Genomic DNA, 23630 nt, shown 5'->3' with positions numbered 1-23630 from the left:
TAGAAATCAGAGCAAGCGGGAGAGCATGAAACAAAAAGGAGTAACACTGCAATCTATGGGCAGCAAAGCACAGGGGGTTCGCGGAGCTGGCCGAGATCACGACTAGAAACGGCCAAAATATTACTTCCACCACATTAGGGATGTAACGGTAAACGGTATAATAAACCGTGGTAAAATTCCGGACAGTTAGTAATACCGTTTAAAATGTTCAATTACCGGAAAACCATAATTTATTAATGCATTTTAGGCAACACTGCTTACTTCCTGGAAATGGAGCCACATCAGCCCTGGCGCATGCGCACTAAAAACCATGGCGGAACACAACTACACGGACTTTGCTACGGAGATTTCCCCTCGGAGTAAAGAGAGCGGAGCGCTTGGTTTAACTTAATTGTCTTTTGCTTCATTTCCGTGGAGTCTCGGCATGCGTTTAAGAGCGCGCTGCTGTTTTTAGACAGGCGAGAGGTGTGGACAATTTTGGAGACAGACGTATTTGTCTCACACTAAATGTATATAGAGAACTATTTGATGTTGCTTTTATTTTCTCAATACAGCGTCCATTAGGTGTGACTGTGAGTTAATGACGTGCGAAAACACGCAGCAAGCGATGTGTCGGAAAACATTGCCTCAACTTGTTTATAAAGTCTTTAGTTTGTTTACTGGGATGTTCCCTCGTCATTTTTTTTTTAACTGCAAACTGTATCAGTGTTCAAATAACATAAATTCTAGCTATAATGTTATACAGGAAATCATTTTGAATGTGTGGTTTGTTTTTGTAAAATAAAACGTGGTTGAAAGATTTCAGTATAAGTCATTTTTTAAAATTTGGAGCACATTTAAAAATACCGCGATAATAATGATAATCGTGAGCATTTTGGTCACAATAACTGTGATAACAAATGTTCATACCGTGACATTCCTACAGCACACTGTGATGTCAGACTGTGTCATCTGTTTAAAAAAAAGACTGCAAAACGCAGCGTTCAGAGGCATCTGAAACTGCATGCAATCTCACACACAAAACCATGAACCTTATGATATGATTGTTTAACCCGATTATCCAACACTGTAACAACAATTAGAAGTCAGAAAGGAGGACAATCATCATAAGTGGGATACAAGGTCAAGTAAAGCGGAGACCACTATTTATGGAAGCACAGTATTTAGTTACCTTAGCAGCAGCACGACACATGTCTGCCACCATTCTTCCAGCAACACGTGTCTCAAAAATGTTGGTGGTTGCAAAGTTAAAGACCTTTTCCAGAGCCACCTGTTAAAAAACAAACAAACATGGCCATAAATAAATTAAACTTTTAAGTAACCTCATTAAATATATATATTGTTTTGTGTTGACCTTGAAGATGTCCAAGGAGCACTGAGTGAGGATTGTGCTGAAGGTGGAAGACAAGCCAAGCTCCACCAGACTTTCCAAATGGGTCATTTTCTCAGTTTCGGTTTCCTCGCGCGTTTGTTCCAGAGTGCTACTGTCAATCAGGGCAAAACACCTGAACACATTATGAAACATTGATTAAAGGGTTTGTCACACAGGAGATAACCATTGTTTATCATTATAGTACTACCCCTTAAAACATAGAATTCATCAAAAAACCTCTACATACCTATCCATGAATTGAAGTACAAAGTCTTCAAACTCTGCAGAAGCTGAGCACATCTCCCTTTCCACCTTAAAAGTTGCAAAGTTTAGAACAAATCAGTATGCATGTATACATATTTTTGCATTATTAATTATCATTTAACAGTACTTCACCTCTGTCAAATCAGTTCTTTCGTGTAGGACGGACGAACAGTCCACCAAAGGCACAAGAGTCACAAATGTAGCAATAAACTGGAAAGTGATCTGCAAGGAAAGCAATAATTGGATAGTGAAGGCGATCAATTAAAAACAAGACAAAAATTGTTTAAGAGTGCCAGACAGGGAGCCTACCATGCACTTGCTAAAGTCATTCGGGTCAACTCCTGGCAGTGCTCTCATGAGTAGGGGCAACATGTGAGTCGGGCCTTCAAGAAAGTACTTCCCACCCGAGACTAGGCTCCGTGCTACACCGATCATGCAGCTTAGGGTGGCTGTCAGCTGGTGGGGCTCTGTTAGAGTCTCCAGTGCAGGGTATGTTCTACATCAGTGACAACAATTAGCCCCTTGTGTTGAGCCCAAAGACTGCCTTGTTTTTTAATCAGAGTGGAAAAACAGTAACAGCGTGTCCAACTCTAAAGAGGCAGACCCAGAAGTTATAAAACATATTATTTAACTTGCCTCTCTAGTACAGGAGGAATGACCAACTCAGGCCTCATTAGTGCGAGGTTCTGAAGAGCTTGGGCGGCATCCAGACTGCCTGTTTTGCTGAACATGGCCAGCAGAACAGGCTGCATCATACTCTCCACAAAGTTGGTAATATCCTCCTCTGTGAGCTTGTGAGTGTCTGGAATTGGAGTTAGCCACGACGGCTTTCTGTAGCGTTCTCTATGGACCCGACGAACCACACTAGCCGGGAGACGTTGGAGCAACTTCATGAGTTTCATCTGGATAGAACAGCACAGGAACACACGTTAAAAGGCAGTAGTCGAATTTTTGACATTAAAATAGTCATTTGCATGAAAATAGTTGGAAAATGGTTTTGTACGGAAAAATTATTGAAGCAAAATTATTTGAAAAACATGTATCTCAATATGTGTGTGTGTAATCCAATTCACGTGTGTGTATGTAATCCAATTCACGTGTGTGTGTACTAATGTGTGTGTCTGTATATCAATATGTGTGTGTAATCAGATCCGTGTGTGTGTTTTAAGTTGTCTGTCCGTATTATGATCTGTCTGTGTGCAAAAAAAATATCTGTTTGTATTATGATTTGTCTGTGTGTAAAACAATATCTGTATTTCGATCGGCATGTGTGTGCGTATTTAGATGTGTGTGAAGCAGAAACCCTCTATTGGCTGTCTTTTTACACGTGAGTTTTGCGACACTTCTGCCAAGTACGACTTGTCTGTCTATACAGCAATTTCACTGTGTAAGAGGACTTGTCTGTGACTTCCCCTTGCCTTTCCTTATACTCACCACTAGTCGGCGCTTTGCAGCCACTCACACCAAAGTCGTGTGCATGGGTCTCACAGTCATCTCTAAGGGGGAGCTACGCCCATCGACAGGGGAACGCGATCATTTCGGCCGCTATGTAAATACTGCTAACTTATTTGAATACAAAAACATTCAATTTTATTTACAGCAAGTGATGAAAAGTCCATTGTTTTAGCATCAACAGCAACACGAGTGTGAGTGGCTGCAAGGCGCCAACTAGTGATGGGTATAAGGAAAGGCAAGGGGGTGTCGAAGACAAATCCTTTTACACGTTGAAATCGTTGTACAGACAAACAACTCGTACACGGCAGAAGTGTCGCAAAAGTCGCACCTACTCAGTGGCCTAGTGGATGGAGTGTCCGCCCTGAGATCGTTAGGTTGTGAGTTCAAACCCCGGCCGAGTCATACCAAAGACTATAAAAATGGGACCCATTACCTCCCTGCTTGGCACTCAGCATCAAGGGTTGGAATTGGGGGTTAAATCACCAAAAATGATTCCCGGGCGCGGCACCGCTGCTGCCCACTGCTCCCCTCACCTCCCAGGGGGTGAACAACGGGATGGGTCGAATGCAGAGGACAAATTTCCCCACACTTAGTGTGTGTGCGTGTGTGTGTGACAATCATTGGTACTTTAACTTTAAAAGTCACGTGTAAAAAGGCAGCCAATATTAGGTTCCTGCTTCACACACGTCTAAATACACACGCCAATCAAAATACAGACAGACAAACAGACATTTTTTACACACAGATAAAATCATAATACGGCCAGACGGATATTTCTTTACACACAGACAAATCATAATACGGACAGACAACTTAAAAAACACACGCGGATCTGATTACACACACACACACAAATTGATTTACAGACAAACACATTAGTACACAGATATGTGAATTGGATTACACGCGCACATATTGAGATACACGTTTCCAAATAATTGTACTACAATAATTCTTCCATAGTTTTAGATCATGCATCCATGTTCTACCACTTGTCCCTTTCGGGGTTGATCAAACATATCTATTTAAATCTTCAATAACCTGAAGTAGTATACAATTTGGATTCATATCTCAATATTTTTTTAAATGTACACAAAAGTCAACAAAATGCCATCACTTGCATTATGATAGGCACAACTTCAGCAAAGCTGATGCTACTTTATTTAAAGGAATAACTGTGCAAGTGTATTGCTTTTTTTGTGATGTCACCACAGAAGGGTGCCAGTGAATTCAAAGAGGAAATGTGTGATGATGACCACAGAACTACAAATATTACTGTCACAAAGAAAACTGTCTGGCTGCTCAGTACAACATGCACACCTATTTAGTCTTTAGGTAAACATACACACATACAGTGGTTACAGCTTACAAGTGCCTCTACTGACCATTTTTTCGGGTTACAAGTTGTCTAATTATTTTGCTCTAGGTTGCCAACAAAATTTTGGTTTGAGCCTCCCCACCGCAAGTTGGCATAGCGAATGCTATAGTAAAACATACAATGTCTAAATCGCTAGAGTTAATGAATAGTTAATAAGACATAACTTTAACCGATATTATAACGGGAATGAAGAATTTGAGTGCAAAGGACAGTGCTGAGAAGAAGCAGCGGATAATCATTTAATTAAGGCAAGAAATCATCGGGGAAAAAAGAGAGAGAGAATAATACTTATATCTACTTACACTATTTTCATCTAATCGTGGCATGCGCACAATATCACCAACGTGTTACATGTCGTTTGATAAATGCTGGGAAATGCAGCTTTTTTTAATGCGGCATTGTGCGCATTAAAGATGCACTTACAGTTGTGAACAGTGAATTTATATACGTTTTAGGAAGTTTATTTTTGACTTTGTCTGGATAAAAAAAACAGCGGTGATGTTTGTTTTCAAAATACATATTTAAACCGTGTACATTTCCAAACGATGCAATGATACATTTTGATGACATTCTAATACTTTTGGAGGGTAGGTTGCAGAAATTTTCATTCACAATTTAAAAGAAACGCCTCCACTCACGTACCAGTTGCAGACATACTCAGAAAGTCAGTTAAAATACAAATATGACTGTGGTACAAAATGTACGCAAAATTTACACCAAAGTATATCCAATACATCATCTAAATCACAAGGACGTGTTAAATGTAGATTAGATTCATCATAAGTCTCCTTTAAATACCATTGAGAACCTGATATTTGATGATATATTATACTCATTACCAACCATATTCGCAGTAAACCCAAGGGATAAGTATCATTCCTCATATTCTACTACCTAACTGGAGGCTTATGTATCCTTTAAGTATGAATAAAGTCACCTATACTGGAAGTCCCCTTGTGTCTCACGGCACCCCTGACACCTCAACGTGCCTACCGAGGGAGGCCCTCCCAACTATTTGAGAAGCACCACATTACTTCATAAACTACTGTAGTTGTTTGTAGTACATTCTATGGTATTTTTACAATAGTCATTATCTAGAAGTTTTTCTTATCCAAAAACATGTTACATGTTAAAATGTTTGTTTTTTTGAGGACCCAGAACAGAATAATATAATTTTAAATATTTTAATTAGGGAACATTAATTTGAAATACGAGTATTTTGGTTAGAGTGTGGTCACAAAACCATTAAACTTATAAGCTGAGGTTCCACTGTACAGGCAAAAGTCAACTGCACAAAAAAAAAACAAGTCCCAGGCTAGGATTGAATCCAATAACTTTGTTGCGACAGTGCTAACTATTAGCCAACTGGGCTGCACATCTTATCTCCAAAAATACATGTTGCACTTTGGTGCCTGTGCTTTTACAAATCAGGAAAAGAGGGGCTTCCTCAAACCAGAAATGCATGTGCGCCTGCTCCTGAGGACATCCAATACTATTGCAGCAATTTCGCTCACATGTTTTCTTGTTATTTCTGAACTAGTATGTAAACCGAGACAGCCAAGAGGATTCAGGAAGCCGTCTTGAAAAACAATGACGAATGTGTTTGCCCCTCTGACGCTGTACACATTGCTGACGTGAGTTGGAAAGAAGCACACTTGGAATTAGCTGTGGAAAAGTGACATCACGATGTGATGCTTGATCACAAACTGTCCCGGTGTATTTGTTGTCTAAAACTACAAACTATAAATTACAGGAATGCAATAGACTTGCTTGATAAATCATTGTAATAGCTTACTCATATTAATGGAAAGGAAGAAAAAAAGTAACTCACCAACCAGCGACCATGGTTTGATGGGTGGAAAAAAGATGTAATGCTGTTGAAAAGGCCAGTGAGTTGTGCTTGAGTTTGTTTACTTGGTCCACCCTAAAATTGACAAGGAAGCAGTCATGGAGAAAAAAATTTTAAACCGATGTTGCCAAAATCCATGTACACCAGACAAACCAGAAGTGATGATATCCATAGCACCACATGGCCAATATCATAGGCATTGGTCACGTATCGCGGAACCATCATCTGGCTGGTTCCCACAGGAAGATTCAAACTCCTCAAAATTCTTGTGAAAATCTGAAAAGTATTATAATAATATATAAAATATGTATATGATAAAGCTGGCGGTTTAGTAAAAAGAAATAAAACAATGTTTTTCACAGAGAAGTCACATGGATGGAACATGACCCTCAAGATCAACAAGTAAACTTGATAGTTTGTTTCTTTAACACGCAGTGGTGGTTGTGAAACACACACACACACACTGAGTCATACTGTACATGAGAACACGTGCAAAAATTCCTGTACCCTCAATTTTGAGAAGCAGAACATACCTTGGGGATATAAGAATCCCAATCAATGTAGCCAATGTTGTCATTGGCCAAGCGAGCAAAGAGATTGACTAGGTGCTGCAAAAACAGAATGACACATGAGCGAGACTGAAATAAAAGATAAAATACATAACAGGTCATGGAGTCTCATGTGCTGTACTCACCAATTCCCAGCTTGGAAGATTCTGCACTGACACCCACAAGTTGATCAACTCTTCGAACCACAATCTGGCAGAAAAACAGTTTAGTTCAAAAGTCTATGTAGAATTCATAAGCAACACAATTGAAGTGCTTTAGTGGTAAAAATACTTGAAAACCTACTACATCAAGATACAATAGATTTTGATCTAGGGTTTATTTAATGCACTGAGGAAGCAAGTCTTATAGTTCTTTTAGTCTATCAGTCGTTGATCCATTTTAATCAAATTTCTACAGTGGTACCTCAACTCACAAACCCCGTTTCCATATGAGTTGGGAAATTGTGTTAGATGTAAATATAAACGGAATACATCCATCCATCCATTTTCTACCGCTTATTCCCTTTGGGGTCGCGGGGGGCGCTGGAGCCTATCTCAGCTGCATTCGGGCGGAAGGCGGGGTACACCCTGGACAAGTCGCCACCTCATCGCAGGGCCAACACAGATAGACAGACAACATTCACACTCACATCCACACACTAGGGCCAATTTAGTGTTGCCAATCAACTTATCCCCAGGTGCATGTCTTTGGAAGTGGGAGGAAGCCGGAGTACCCGGAGGGAACCCACGCAGTCACGGGGAGGACATGCAAACTCCACACAGAAAGATCCCGAGCCCGGGATTGAACCCAAGACTACTCAGGACCTTCGTATTGTGAGGCAGATGCACTAACCCCTCTGCCACCGTGAAGCGGAATACAATGATTTGCAAATTCTTTTCAACCCATATTCAATTGAATGCACTACAAGACAAGATATTTGATGTTCAAACTCATCATTTTGCAAATAATAATTAACTTAGAATTTCATGGCTGCAACACGTGACAAAGTAGTTGGGAAAGGGCATGTTCACCACTGTGTTACATGGCCTTTCCTTTTAACAACACTCAGTAAACGTTTGGGAACTGAGGAGACACATTTTTTAAGCTTCTCAGGTGGAATTCTTTCCCATTCTTGCTTGATGTACAGCTTAAGTTGTTCAACAGTCCGGGGGTCCCTGTTGTGGTATTTTAGGCTTTATAATGCGCCACACATTTTCAATGGGAGACAGGTCTGGACTACAGGCAGGCCGACAGTCTAGTACCCGCACTCTTTTACTATGAAGCCACGTTGATGTAACACGTGGCTTGGCATTGTCTTGCTGAAATAAGCAGGGGCATCCATGGTAACGTTGCTTGGATGGCAACATATGTTGCTCCAAAACCTGTATGTACCTTTCAGCATTAATGGCGCCTTCACAGATGTGTAAGTTACCCATGTCTTGGGCACTAATACACCCCCATACCATCACAGATGCTGGCTTTTCAACTTTCCGCCTATAACAATCCGGGTGGTTCTTTTCCTCTTTGGTCCGGAGGACACAAAGTCCACAGTTTCCAAAAACAATTTGAAATGTGGACTCGTCAGACCACAGAACACTTTTCCACTTTGTATCAGTCCATCTTAGATGAGCTCAGGCCCAGCGAAGCCGACGGTATTGCTGGGTGTTGTTGATAAACGGTTTTCGCCTTGCATAGGAGAGTTTTAACTTGCACTTACAGATGTAGCGACCAACTGTAGTTACTGACAGTGGGTTTCTGAAGTGTTCCTGAGCCCATGTGGTGGTATCCTTTACACACTGATGTCGCTTGTTGATGCAGTCCAGACTGAGGGATCGAAGGTCACAGGCTTAGCTGCTTACGTGCAGTGATTTCTCCAGATTCTCTGAACCCTTTGATGATATTACTGACCGTAGATGGTGAAATCCCTAAATTCCTTGCAATAGCTGGTGGAGAAAGGTTTTTCTTAAACTGTTCAACAATTTGTTCGCGCATTTGTTGACAAAGTGATGACCCTCGCCCCATCCTTGTTTGTGAATGACTGAGCATTTCATGGAATCTACTTTTATACCCAATCATGGCACCCACCTGTTCCCAATTTGCCTGTTCACCTGTGGGATGTTCCAAATAAATGTTTGATGAGCATTCCTCAACTTTATCAATATTTATTGCCACCTTTCCCAACTTCTTTGTCACGTGTTGCTGGCATCAAATTCTAAAGTTAACGATTATTTGCAAAAAAAAAAAATGTTTATCAGTTTGAACATCAAATATGTTGTCTTTGTAGCATATTCAACTGAATATGGGTTGATTTGCAAATCATTGTATTCCGTTTATATTTACATCTAACACAATTTTCCAACTCATATGGAAACGGGGTTTGTACAAGTAATTTGTGAAACGAGCTGTCTTCCGGCTTCTTGCTATGCTTTGAGTTGTGAGCATATTTGGGTTACAAGCTCAACCCGCTGTCGGTCGAAGTAGTTTTTGTCACAGGGTTGAGCCGTTTGAGCAATAAAGAGTTAAAATATTGTTATGCGTTGCTGTTCGTGCTTTGTTTACAAGAAATACAAATGTACATTTTGATTAAACAGTCGGGGTGTGTGTTTGAGCACCGCTAAAAAGAATGACATCCTACCCTCCTCAGTTCCGGTGTGTGAAGAGGAAGCAGAAGACCAAATCAGAGTCCCAGTTAGCAACCTACTCGGCGAGTCACTGTAATGTCATTTCGCATCACACAAGCCAGCCTCCGCGGCAAGCAGCCAAAAACGTCCAAACAACATTTATCCATTGAAACAATAAGAATTTGCAGATGCTGTGTTTGGCATGTTTCAGTGTGTTCCGTCAACTCCTGACTCAACAAACTGGATAAATGGGCATTACATTTGGTACACAGACTTCTATATCACTTGTTGTCAATTGACTTCTCCAGTCCGTCACTCAAGTATGTTTGTGTGCAACATAAACATCGATTTTTTTAGTTTCTACACAAAGACAGCATTGCCAGATTTCACAAAAGAAACAAGCAACCAGCTTTATGAAAAAAAAGTTGCGAATAATAAGCAGACTTTGCAACACTGTACAGAGAAGCAGCCCGAAGAAGAAACCGCATTCGTCTGTTCCCCATGGTAAACGCGGTATACAAATATTACAAAAAACTACTGTAGAAGGGAACATTGATTTTCGAACACCAATTTGCGACTTTTTCGGTTTATGTACATTTAAATAGCAACATATATGCCTCTGTGTGCAAACCATGTCTTGGCGTACATTAATTTTGCATGCCGCTTGAAACAATCGGAGGCTGCCATTTTGATGACATCACTTCCAGTACACGAGAGCACGGCCATTTTGAAAAGGTGGGCCCCTTACGTCACATCCTGTTTACCTCCTGTATACACGGGTGCGGCCATTTCGAAGAGCTTTGACAGCGAGCGGCACTTTTGATGTGTTTGTATCCACGATTGTCGTACCTTGCGCCGGTCAGAGCTGTGCGGGCCTTTCTTAAAGATCACTTTGTGTGATCAGAAATGCCATAAATGTGTCAAAACTCTCACGGTCAGCTTTGTGTACAGCTTCAGGTTGCTAGACAACCACTGAGGTAGGATTTTAGCTGGGTAATTAGCCTTTGGCTTGCGGCACCTTTATTTCAAGGATTTTTATCAGGGAGCTTTGTTTTTCAGCGATTCTTTAATTCTGATGAGAGATAAAAATGCCCCAGTTGACCTTTATTACAGTAAAGGAGAGAAAACTACCAGGACACAAGCCGATGAAGGATCGCCTCACACTGCTAGTTTGTGCTAACGCTAGTGGCGATTACGTGAAGCCAATGTTGGTTTATCACTTCGAAACTCCCAGAGTGTTAAAAAAATGCCACAAATATTCACAGACACAAGATAATATGATTTTCTTTTTATTTTATTTTTGGTTTTACCCCGCCTCCCGCCCGAATGCAACTGAGATAGGCTTCAGAATCCCCGCGACCCCGAACGGGACAAGCGGTAGAAAATGGATGGATGGTTTTGGAGCGCACCAACGAGACTTGTGTGAATGTGTGCGTGTTCAATGTTGACATTTAAACTTGCTGTAATGTTGTTGTGTTGTTTGGATAAAAAATATATTATTGAGCTATAACCCCCTTGTTATGTTGGTTATATGCATTATGGAGTCTGCAAAATGTGCAGCTTTTTACTAAAATAGGGAGTTTTGTCAAGGCTACAGACAATTATTCATGTTTACATTGATTCTTATGGAGAACTCTGCTTTACGATACAAACGTTTCGGTTTCCGAACCATGCTGAAGAACCAATTAAGTTCGTAGATCGAGGTTCCACAGTACTAAATATGTAATCGTCAGGCAAATTCATATCCTTTATTTCGTATGTCGTCTATATAGCGCAACTCTAGTTGAGACACATTTTGGTTCACCTGGATTTACCATGTCAATAGAAACTAAATGGGGGTGGGAAACGCACACACTTAGTTACCAAACCATTCACTGATTGGGACCAGATATATTATATGTACACCAGGGGAGCTCATTACGTCGATCGCGAGCTACCGGTCGATCGCGGAGGGTGTGTCAGTCGATCACCAGCCAGGCATTAAAAAAATAGTCCTAAAAATGAGCAATCATAAATCGTCACTTTCGTCACTTGATTGACATTCACGGCACCCGAGGGTCTTCTGAGATGACGCTGGCTGCTGCCAGCTCATTAAAATTACCGACTGGAAAGCGAGAAACACTTTATTTCAACAGACTCTGGCGCCGTACCTGTCGTCAAAACTCCAAAGACCGACTGCACAGTTGCACAGTTGCGCTAACAAAATAAGAGTCTCAGAAAGCTGGCGTGCACAAGCTAGCAAGCTACGGAGTTTGCCGACAATGTATTTCTTGTAAAGTGTATACAAAGGAGTACGGAAGCTGGACAAATAAGATAGCAAAAACCAACCACTTTCATGTGGTATTGGACAGAAAGGAGGACTTTTTTTCTCCTCCATTCGAAAATGCGGACGTTATCAGCACCACTGTCTGATTCCAATCAATGCAAGTCATCAGAATCAGGTAATACACCAACTTATATATTCTTGTCTTCATGAAAGAAAGGAATCTATATGTGTTAAACATGCTTGTATTATCTTTAAACACCTTTAACTTATTAACAATATTAACTATATGTGTTAAACATGCTTGTATTATCTTTAAACACCTTTAACTTGTTAACAATATTAACTACCGGTATATGTGTTAAACATGCTTGTATTATCTTTAAACACCTTTAAGTTGTTAACAATATTAACTATATGTGTTAAACATGCTTGAATTATCTTTAACCACCTTTAACTTGTTAACAATATTAACTATATGTATTAAACATTCTTGTATTATCATTAAAAACCTTTAATTTATTAACATTAACTATGTGTTAAACATGCTTGTATTATCATTAAACACCTTTAACTTGTTAACAATATTAACTATAAGTGTTAAACACACTTGTATTATCATTAAACACCTTTAACTTGTTGACAAAAACATATATTTCATAAATAAGTAAATATAAATTATATATATGAATGAGGTAGATCCCCACGACTTGATCAATTGAAAAGTAGCTCGCCTGCAGAAAAAGTGTGAGCACCCCTGATGTACACTCTTACTTGAAGCCTTTATGATGCAGCTCTGGTGGTAGGGTTGTCGGTAAAAAGAGTTCAAAGTAGCTTATTGCCCTCTGCATGGTGACGTCAAATGGACAAAATAGCGGTCTCCACTCATCCAGCATTTCCTGAGTTGCAGACTCTGGAAAATATCTGCATCAAAACACCAGAGAGAGAGAACAACATTGAGTTATTACGGAAGTTGCTGCCCAAAAAAACCATTCATATTACATGAAGTATTTAAAGCAGCAAAGCTAACAGACCACATTCTCACACAACCTGTACCATTCACTACTATAATGCAGCTGTATTGGTGTCGAAAATGTGAGATTGCAAAACACATGAATCAGCATCACTGAATTATATAACCGGCAGGGGGGAGATGACGGGTCACACCTGGCACATTCTCGCTTTTCGCATCAATCCAGTGGTTCTAATGGGCTCGTAGTCCTACCGGGGGACTTTTATGTTTCATTATATGCTAGTGTAATCACAGCGGGTTATGTCAAGTTACTAGCTTCTTTAGGGGAAAGACAAGCACTTGAGCAGGCCAAGAAAGTCTCTGATCCACTAGCTGACCACAAATCACACTCACTCGTCCTAGTGACAGAAAACTCTCACACAAGACAGAATTAGACAAATAATAGGATTATCTGACTAAGTGCAAAGTGAGGGCTGTCCTCGTGCTGGCCTAAGGTCTGGAAGCACATAACCATGGTGGACACAGTAGACCTGCTTGCTCATTTATAGACATTAGAGGTGCACCGCTGTCTTCTTTCGTTGAATAGAATATATCATATTTTTTCTGTACTTCAATAAACTAATACAATAAAAATATATCACTACAATATACTACTTTTTTCTTCTTTTATTGTCGAATATTATCAGGTATCACGTAATCAGCCTGTCCTACTATACAATCCCAAGGATGTCCCCGGCTTCTACTCTGGTCACAGGAACACTGGAATACTGGAACTAACCTACCTACTCAGTGGCCTAGTGGTTAGAGTGTTAGAGTGAGTTCAAAACTCCAAAGTCATACCAAAGACTATAAAAATGGGACCCATTACCTCCCTGCTTGCCACTCAGCATCAAGGGTTGGAATTGGGGGTTAAATCACCAAAAATGATTCCCGGGGGCGGCACCACTGCTGCCCACTGCTCCCCTCACCTCCCAGGGGGTGAACAAGGGGATGGGTCAAATGCAGAGGACAAATTTCACCACATATAGTTTAACTTTAATCCAGACATGGCCTTGGCGAGTGCTGGTCATGACAGCCGGCAAGAGATGTCTCAACATTGACCCTCTTTGATTACGACCCCCGAACTTGCAGTCCCAATTCCAAGTGACCCGCAAAAGCACTGCAACTTTTGCAAACTATACAGCTTCATCACAGATCAACTTGCTCAGGACCTTCCATCTCCTCACCACTGGCAACAGTGACTTTGCAGCACCAGTGCAGCAGGTTGGGCGGATTGCCAATTGAACACGGAGTGGAAGAAGAGCACATCCATATATTCATTCCAGATACCAGTTCTTCACCGTCAGTAATGTGTCTCCCCAGATCCGCCTGGGTCAGGCTAAACCGCCTTTAAACTTGCGTTGTACCATTATGCTCAAGAAAGCAAAAATGATGTATGGCTCCTACAGCGATCTGTGAGTGTGGCGCATAGGAACAAACAGCTGACCACATCTTAATATCTTGCCCACTCTACAGTCCTCCAAACGGGGCACATGGTCTGGAAGTAGTTGATAACAATGCTATGGCCTGGCTGTCCAACAAATGCCCAAGGATATACATGTTTTTACGCACCTCCACTGAAACCATCACTTCCCATACGATGAAGAAGAAGATCAAATTATATTTGTATTATTTTGTCCCCATATTTTTTTTTTTATCATTACTTTATGTGCTGATTGGCTGGAAGAAATCGCTCTATAGCACAGGTGCCAAACACATTTTTACTGTGGACTTTTTCCCCATATTTTCTATTTCATCATTACTTTAAATGCTGATTGGCTGAAAGAAATCCCTTTATAGCAGAGGTGTCAAATTGTTATCGTGGATCACATCACAGTAAGGGCTGCCCTCAGAGGGCCACTTGCAAATACAAAACATATAACAATGTAAATGCTTACCGTATTTTTCGGACTATAAGTCGCAGTTTTTTTCATAGTTAATACTTACTAATTACTTGAAATTATTAACACATTACCGTAAAATATCAAATAATATTATTTAGCTCATTCACGTAAGAGACTAGACGTATAAGATTTCATGGGATTTAGCGATTAGGAGTGACAGATTGTTTGGTAAACGTATAGCATGTTCTATATGTTATAGTTATTTGAATGACTCTTACCATAATGTGTTACGTTAACATACCAGGCACGTTCTCAGTTGGTTATTTATGCGTCATATAACGTACACTTATTCAGCCTGTTGTTCACTATTCTTTATTTATTTTAAATTGCCTTTCAAATGTCTATTCTTGGTGTTGGGTTTTATCAAATAAATTTCCCCCAAAAATGCGACTTATACTCCAGTGCGACTTGTATATGTTTTTTTCCTTCTTTATTATGCATTTTCTGCCAGTGCGACTTATACTCCGGAGCGACTTATACTCCGAAAAATACAGTAATTGTTTTATCATCATGATATTACACAATTGTTCTTTATTTAAATATTGCCATTGTTTACCAAGAAATCGCTAAAAAACTTTGGACTCACAAGTCATGGTAAAAAGCAGATTTTAAAGATCCCCTATTGTAGATTTTTTTTTCAAAAAGGGTTATAATGATCAAAAAAGATATAATTAATAGCTTGATTCATCATATAATTGAATATTTAGTTAGCAACAACTGCAACTAAATGCAGTAATTTTGTTCTGTCGAAAGTGCAATACAATTAGCAAAGAAGATGAAGTGTCTTATTATTTACAGGCTTTTGCAGGCCACATAAAATTATGTGGCGAAGCAGGTGTGGCCCCCTTGTGTTTGACACCTGTGCGATATTGTGTGCGGCATATTTTTCTACTAGAGTTTTTTTTTTAATGTTGTAAAATAAAATGATTTAACAGATTTGGTACTTACGGTCTGCAGCTCTTTATTAATGTCTTCAACACACCTTCCACGGAACTGTACAAAAAAACAGAAACACATGTCATGGATTTGTTATTCAAAACACATTTAAATACTGATCTTAAAATAATTCCTTCACTGCAATGCGGTTTCAATTTGACGTCATGCACACATTCTATCTGTCACACAGGTTTCTGTTGTTTAGGTTAGAGAACTACTGTGACTTTATTGGATATAAATAGTAATATGTGAAATGTGTCACTTGTTTATAAGATGTGCTGTGGTTAAGGCTATTTATAAGTTGTATGCATAATCCTGACATGATAACCTTTGGTACATAACAATGACCTTTGGTGCATTATCTAAACAGCAGGGCCCTGGTCACACAAGACTGTTGAAAGCACGGGACCAATATAACCACAGCTTTGGGAGCACCCCACCCTCAATCCCACCTATCTGCGCTCTGTCATGCACACTAAAGCCATGCCTTGTTGGAAATGGCCTGCCAAACCCACTTACCAACTACATAACTTACCAATCACACAATGCTTTTTGGAGCTTACACACTCTACTTTTCCCAAGCCAAATCATGGGTTGAGGCAAAATGCAACAACAGTAAACAAGTATATGGAAGTTGGTGAATGTTATAAGACTGAAAGATCACAAAATGAACCAAACACATGCGTGGCAAAATCTTCAATAATGAGCCAGTCATGACAGGCCCATTTTAAGTGCATAGAGATCACTACTTGACCTTAGTGTGTTAGGGTTAAACCCCTTACCGGTACATTCACCCAGACATATTCAAGGATGGGAAGAAACGTGACCGAAGTTTCTGCTGACTTGTGTGGTGCTGTGTTACTAGTATGGCTGCGGCAATGCAGTTTATAAGCAAGCTCTTGTTACAATTAATATAACGGTCAGAGGAAACTTTTGTTGAAAAAAAAAATTACATTCAGTACTACATTAAAAGTGACTTCTCAATAAGCCAGTGGTTAAGGTGGAAACATTGTTAGCTGCAGTGCGACAGTCTCCTCAATGTGTGAAATGTTAACATTGATTCAGCCTTAATCTATTTTATGTCCCAAGCTGCATATGGGCTGTCCAATTTTTGTTTTCACATGCAATGTGTCCAAAAATGAATGAGTGTCTCAAAGAATGAAAACACAAAAGAGCGTTGTTGTTCTTACCACCTCTGAACCAATTTTAGCATAATGAGTATAGCTGATGAACGAGGCCAGGGAGAACTGAATGTGAGAGGGGGACAAAGGCATAAAGAACACATTCAGCACCAGACAATGTGCCAATCATGCAAAATATGAACATATGACACATCACTTTGTTGTAAAATCAGATTTTACAAGTGTGCTTTAAATAAAGTTGAGCTGCCGATCAGCCACACAAAGCAGTTTGTTCGCATCAGCTGTAAAGCAACACAGCTATGGCAGCGAAGCACCATTGACCTACAATGTTTTCATAGCACCATAAAAGAGCACCTCGCACTGCTTGCTTTAACAAAAAACAATGAATGAACAACATTTGAATGACTCTCGAAATCATGAAATGTGCAAATCATTGTTAATGTAGCAAATAAAAATACTAGGAAGGTGAGTTCAGAGTTGTTTTAGGACTCATGATTACCATGAGCACAAAACGCACGGTTAAAACATGAATTATGCAGACTTGTAAAGTTTGTGTGTGCGTGCGTGTGTGTGTGCTATTTGGAGTAACCTACAGATCAGTGTCATTTTGGGTATGTGGGAGGCTGACAGACAACGCCAACTAGTGACACTACAGAGAGAGTGCACCTGGAAAGTATTCACAGCACTTCACATATTCCACATTTTGTTATGTTACAACCTTATTCCAAAATGCAATAATTTAATTTTAGTCTTGAACATTCTACACGCAATATCCCATAATGACAATTTAAAAAATGTATTATAGATATTTTTGCAAATTTATTACATATAAAAAACAAAGAAATCACATGTGAATACATAAGTATTCACAACCTTTTCCTTGAAGCTGAGCTCAAAAGTGAGCTCAGGTGCATCTTGTTTCAACTGATCATCCTTGAGATGTTCCTACAGCTTAATTGGAGTTCACCTGTGGTAAATTGGACATGATTTAGAAAGGCACACGCTTGTCTATATATAAGGTCCCACACTTGAAAGTGCATGGCAAAGCACAAACCAAGAATGAAGTCAAAGCAATTGTCTGTAGACCTCCGAGACAGAATTGTCTTGAGGCACAAATCTGGGAAGGGTACATAAAAATATCTGCTGCCTAAAGGTCCCAATTAACACGGTGGCCTCCATCATTAGTATGTAGAAAAAGTTTGGAATCACCAGGACTCGTCCTAGAGTTGACCGGAGGTCTAAACTTAGCTATCGGGGGAAAAGTGTCCTAGTCAGGGAGGTGACCAAGAACCCGATGGTCACTCTATCAGAGCTGCAGCCTTTGTGGAGAGAGAACTTTACAGAAGGACAACCATCTCAAGGGTATCTACCAATCAGGCCTGTATGGTATAGGGGCCAGACAAAGCCATACCTTATTAAAAAGCATATGGCAGCCCGCCTGGAATTTGCCAAAATGCACCTGAAAGACTCTCAGACCATGAGAAACAAAATTCTCTGATCTGATGAGACAAAGATTGAACTCCTTGGCGTGAATGCCAGGCGTCGTTTGGAAAAAAACAGGCACCGCTCATCACCAGGCCAATACCACCCCTACAGTGAAGCATCGTGGCGGCGTGCTGTGGGGATGTTTTTTAGCCGCAGAAATTGCGAGACTAGGGATAGGTGAATGCAGCAATGTACAGAGACATTCTTGATGAAAACCTGCTTCAGAGCGCTCTTTAGCTCAGACTGGGGCGACGGTTCATCTTTCATCATGACAACGACCCAAAGCACACAACCAAGATAAAGGAATGGCTTTATGATAACTTTGTAAATGTCCTTTAGTGGCACATCCAGAGCCCAGACTTAAATCTGATTGAACATTTCTGGAAAGATCTGAAAATGGCTGTTGTCCATCCAACCCGACGGAAGCTTGAGAGGCGCTCAAAGAATAACGGGCAAAACTGCCCAAAGACAGGTGTGCCAAGCTTGTGGCATCGTATTCAAACATACTTTAGGTTGTAATTGCTGCCAAAAGTGCATCAACAAAGCATTGAGCTTGTATATCATGTAGTTTCTAAGTCTTTAATTTTTAAAACCTTTGCAAAAAGCTCTAATAACAAACATTTTCACATTATCATTATGGGGTGTTGTGTGAAGAATTTTGAGAACAAAAATGAATGTATTCCATTGTAAAACAAGTCTGTAACATAAAAATTGTGGAAATAGTGAAGCATTGTGAATACTTTCCAGATGTGCAGTATGTGTTTCTAGTAAAATTGTACCTCCAGAGTTAAACATCATTAGCACATATTTGAAGACTTCCACACAGTGAGCAACTAAAGCAATGATTTTCAAACTGTGGTTTCGGATACCACTAGTGGTACACGGTCTCCATCCAGTAGTATGCCAAAGAATCAATTAAATATTCAAACACAGTGTTACAGTTCAAACTGTTCGTAAAAAATATTGAATATACTTTTTTAATAAAACATCTGTCTTATTTTTAATAAATATTTAGGCCTACTACCCTACTGTATTTTATCGTTGGTCATTATGGTGGTACTTGGAGAGCTAAGTGTTTTCTGAAGTGATACTTGGTGGAAAAAAAGTTTGAGAAGCACTGAACTAAGGATTAACTTCTAAGAGTTTTGCTTTATTTTCAGCTTTTTTAGTTATATTGACAAACATGAAAAGTGTAATTAAGGCTTGTGAAAGTTACTGCAACCTACAGCAACGTAAAGTGACAAGAGTGGTACACACCCTTCGCCCTGGCTATTCAGTCAAATAAATTGAAAATAAAGCGACGCCTCATTTTTGACATAACCAAACATGGACTCCTGACACAACTCCTGACATCAGACCCCCTTGTAAAGTTACAAATATTTATTTTAAAGTCATATCTGTCTTGTAAAGTAGTTAGGATCACTCCTTTGAATGTTCTTCACTCCAAAGATGTGGATTAGGTTATCAGAATCAGAATCAGAATACCTTTATTGTCATTGTATGGAAACAATGAAAGTGGACAGCAATCTAGCTCACTGCTTTTAAAACAAACCTACATAAAATAGTCTTAAGACAACAACAATAATAAAACAATTTAAAATTTAAAAACATAATAAAATGTTAAAAAAATATTGCACAGCAGATCTCTATCAGAGGTAAAACAAGTAATAAAGTGGTGAGTGTTCAGGTAAGTGCGGAGTTTAGGGCAAGAACAGCTCTAGGATAGAAACTGTTTTTCAGTCTATTTGTCCTTGCTTTGATGGTCTTATAGCACCTCCCTGAGAGCAAGAGTTCAAGCCAGTGGTGACCTGGGTGGGATGAGTCCCTGAGGATGCTGTTTGCTCTCCTGTTGCAGTGTCTCTTATACAGGTCCTCTAGTTATGTCTTACTAGTAATTATTTTTCACGCTTGTACAACAGTTGCCTAGTTCGCAATGACACATGTACATGTAATTATAATGGATGCTGTAGGAGAGCGGAAAAGTGGGTAAAAAAAACCAACATTAAAACGTTTACATACAAATAAACTTTCTCCTGTCGCTTTTTTATGTCTTTTTTAAAGTCACAAACATAATTAAACAGCCTGGGAGTGCTTTCAGATGGGAGAGAGACCCACAGCATCACCCCCTGTTCATTGAGAAGAGCAACACCTGTTTTCATGTTATTTTGCAAAAGTCTCCAATAACACCAGAGAAAGTCACTAGATTAGTCACAAGACACTTTTTTGAAAAAGTGTATCTAGGGGGTACGAAAACTCGCTAAATATAGCAACAACGTCACTAAGTTGGCAACACTGACCACTCCTGCTATGTCTTCTTATTCTCTGACAGACCGGGCACGTATAAAGTGTGTTAAGAAGGGGAGTTACGATGCATACCGCCACCTATTGTACAGACTTGTAACGAGATGCTACAGTTTGACAGTCCCATTATAATGTGCTTAAGAGCAAGACGAAAAGGTAAAGATGGCACCAAATCTATTTGTGGCGCTTAGACAAAAATAAATGTAAGGGAAACACTGAATATTAGAAAATACTTATACCATTGCCTTTTATGATTGAGACAGTTTGCACTAAAATGTATAAATTCCCCTTTCATTAAAATTGGGGGATTTAAAAAACAAACAAATTGGGGGTCTAACAGTGTCCCAGAACAAAATGTGTTCAACTTTAGAGAGGGGGCTGTTTTACAATTGAGTAATATGGCAGGTGGCGATCAATGCCACCACTGGAAAAAGATGTGAAATGAGTTGAGTGTGTTTTAGTCAAAGAAGCATCAAAAACTGTAACAATTGCCTACTTGGGAAACCAATTTAGTCCCAGATGCTCGGTCTTGGAGAAAAGGATCCTGTCATGCAGCTCATACAGAGGCCTCCAAGGCAATTCCAGGTCATCCCTTGAGAGAAGCTCCCTTTTCCTTAGAAGGACAAGACACAAACACAGTCAGGCTAATATGTAAACAGGCTTGCTTCAGACCTTGTGACTCCTCCTTACTTGAGCAGGTTGATGAGTAGGCGAGCCAGGCCCTGCATCATGCTGATCTCAAGTCCAGGGATAGTCACTAGCTCATAGAGCAACTTGATAAACAACACATGGTCTTCCTTGCTGAACTTCCGACCATAAAGGCGCATGTACCTACATCACAGGGGAAACAAATTAGGAATTGCTCTTCCAATTGCATTTTACATCATCAACAGTGTTGATGTTGGTTCATGCTTTAAAAAGGGAACATTATGACAAGGAGCTAGGTTTCATAAATGACTCCGGTCTGTGAAATTGACTGTTTTGAAAAGGTTGTATCACGAGCCGTATCCCATAATACCAGTGAGCAGAATCTGGGTCAAACCCCACAGTGAACTTTCCATCTCTCCGAGCCGGTAGTGACTCACTCTGGGACAGAGCAATGTGCCAACATGGGGACAGAAACGGATTATTCAGCCCAGCAACAAAGTACAATTTTGAAACAGCACTCCTGTGTAATCCACTGCCAATTTGACAGACGCCATCACAGAGTAAACAAAAACTACACGGGGAAAAAATAGAAATGTATTTTTGGTCTATGGTTGTTTACATGCACCCCCGAGGGCAAGGCTGTACAACTGGCAGCCCGGGGGCCAAACCCACTCTGGGAATGATACCAGAGTTCAGTTCAAAACTTGGGAGACAAACATCTTTGCAGCAAATTCTTAAAAACACTAGCATGCTCCTGTTTTATAGAAGAACTTGGACCACTATAAACCCATTGTTAGTTAATTGCATTAACATTCTAATCTTGCTAACAAACATAGAACACTGGGGTACAAACTTGTTTACTTCAGTCATTAGTTCAATCATTTAGTTATACTAGTGGTGTTCCTCAAGGTTCTAATTTAGATCCTCTCTATTTCATCATTTGTACTATTGAACTGGTGCCTTGCAAAATCAGTTTTTAAAAAAAATGTGTGAGTGACTCACATTTTTGAAGCAGATTCTTAAAAACACTGTCAAAGATGATCTTTGACTAGCTTTTTTGCAAAAGGACCTTAAAAACAGCTGCTCACCCCTGTAACTCTGACTGATTGATTGATTGACAAGGTAAATATACCAAAATCAAAAGTCTACTGGTTCTCTGGAATATAGAAAATAAGACTAATAATGAAGGGAGCTTAGCTTTTAGTTGAATATCCCTGCTCTAAGGGTTTACCTGCCTGGCAAAACAGCTGGGATAGGATTAGCTTACCCATGACCTTAAATAGGATATGGATGGAGGAGTGGTGTATCAATGACACTGTTAGTAAATATTGGCACACTTGTATTTAGTAGTATGTGGTGTGAGTAAATAAGTGATTCTGGCACAGTGACAATGTGGTTAAGAAGACTATAAAATTGGGACCCATCACTTCCCTGCTTGGCACTCAGCATCAAGGGTTGGAATTGGGGGTAAAATCACCAAAATGATTCCCGAGCGTGGCCACCGCTGCTGCTCACTGCTCCCCTCACCTCCCAGGTGGTGGAACAAGGGGATGGGTCAAATGCAGAGGGTAATTTCACCACACCTAGCGTGTGAGTGACTATCAGTGGTACTTTAACTTTAATAACACAATTATTATTTTGTGCAATTTCGCACCAAATCACACAAATTAGCCAACTCACTCCTACTGAGACAATAAAGCGATTTATATTAATCTAAATGCAATATGGTGATGTTTGAGATATTAAAACGAGTTTAAACTCGTAACAGCACGTAGACGTATTAGAAAAACATGCACAGCAAAAAAAAAACAAGCTTAAGTTGTTGACATGGAGATCCTCAAAGCACGTATTGAAATTGTTGACATGTTTAAAATACTTACGTGGAAAGTTTCCTTGTCCAAAACAGCACACCGGGCCATATTTCTCTAAGCTGAACAGCCCGGCCTAAATTACCCTTAATTTTACTCAAAATGTCATTTGATTCTTCATCGAGTTGATCCGCATAAGGTAGAAGTTTGTTGTACACGATGTCTTTCTGAGGAACAAATCCCAATGTGTCCGATTGTGCCTCTTTCATATTACCTAATTTAACGAATGGATGGCACGTCTTGTTGACAAATACTAAAATAAAGGCTAGCTTGTTAGCCCACTCGTGTGACTGGACGGGGGTTCACAAGTTGATACGCGCTGTAGCCATCATCATCCCAAGTTTAAATAGCTTCTCTCCATTGTGGACGTTAGCGAGACTCGACGTTAAAAAAAACTTAAGGCGAATCAATAACCCAAAATCGTCCGCATAACGCGTTGGCACTCGATTTCCTAACGTAGTCTTTAACGATATTAAAGCCTGCTAGCAGCCTAGCTAAAGTTAGCGCTCTACTAATTCCGCTCAGTCACTTCCCATAGACCGTTGAACGTCGACTGATTCATCCAACTACAGTCGGGCAGCAGG

At 39.9% G+C, this 23630-nt stretch overlaps 1 protein-coding gene across 1 annotated transcript in view; it reads right to left on the bottom strand.

Annotated features, from left to right (window-relative positions):
- The window catches only part of psme4a (proteasome activator subunit 4a), a 47347-nt gene extending 23717 nt beyond the window's left edge, over positions 1–23630 (bottom strand). Inside the window, exons 1-15 of the mRNA XM_061959058.2 lie at positions 23059–23630; positions 21221–21361; positions 21027–21143; positions 15615–15659; positions 12525–12674; positions 7013–7076; positions 6852–6926; positions 6472–6594; positions 6301–6393; positions 2273–2538; positions 1946–2132; positions 1769–1858; positions 1620–1684; positions 1355–1505; positions 1172–1270 (exon numbers count right to left, since the gene is read on the bottom strand). Of these exons, the coding sequence (XP_061815042.1) occupies positions 1172–1270; positions 1355–1505; positions 1620–1684; positions 1769–1858; positions 1946–2132; positions 2273–2538; positions 6301–6393; positions 6472–6594; positions 6852–6926; positions 7013–7076; positions 12525–12674; positions 15615–15659; positions 21027–21143; positions 21221–21361; positions 23059–23255 (1863 nt within the window). The 5' untranslated portion in view covers positions 23256–23630. The remainder of the gene's footprint in view (positions 1–1171; positions 1271–1354; positions 1506–1619; positions 1685–1768; positions 1859–1945; positions 2133–2272; positions 2539–6300; positions 6394–6471; positions 6595–6851; positions 6927–7012; positions 7077–12524; positions 12675–15614; positions 15660–21026; positions 21144–21220; positions 21362–23058) is intronic.

The sequence above is a fragment of the Nerophis lumbriciformis genome, linkage group LG02 (assembly GCF_033978685.3).
Source record: "Nerophis lumbriciformis linkage group LG02, RoL_Nlum_v2.1, whole genome shotgun sequence".
Lineage (NCBI taxonomy): Eukaryota > Metazoa > Chordata > Actinopteri > Syngnathiformes > Syngnathidae > Nerophis > Nerophis lumbriciformis.
The sequence above is the reverse complement of the archived record's forward strand: the minus strand, read 5'-3'. Positions and strand labels throughout refer to the sequence as shown.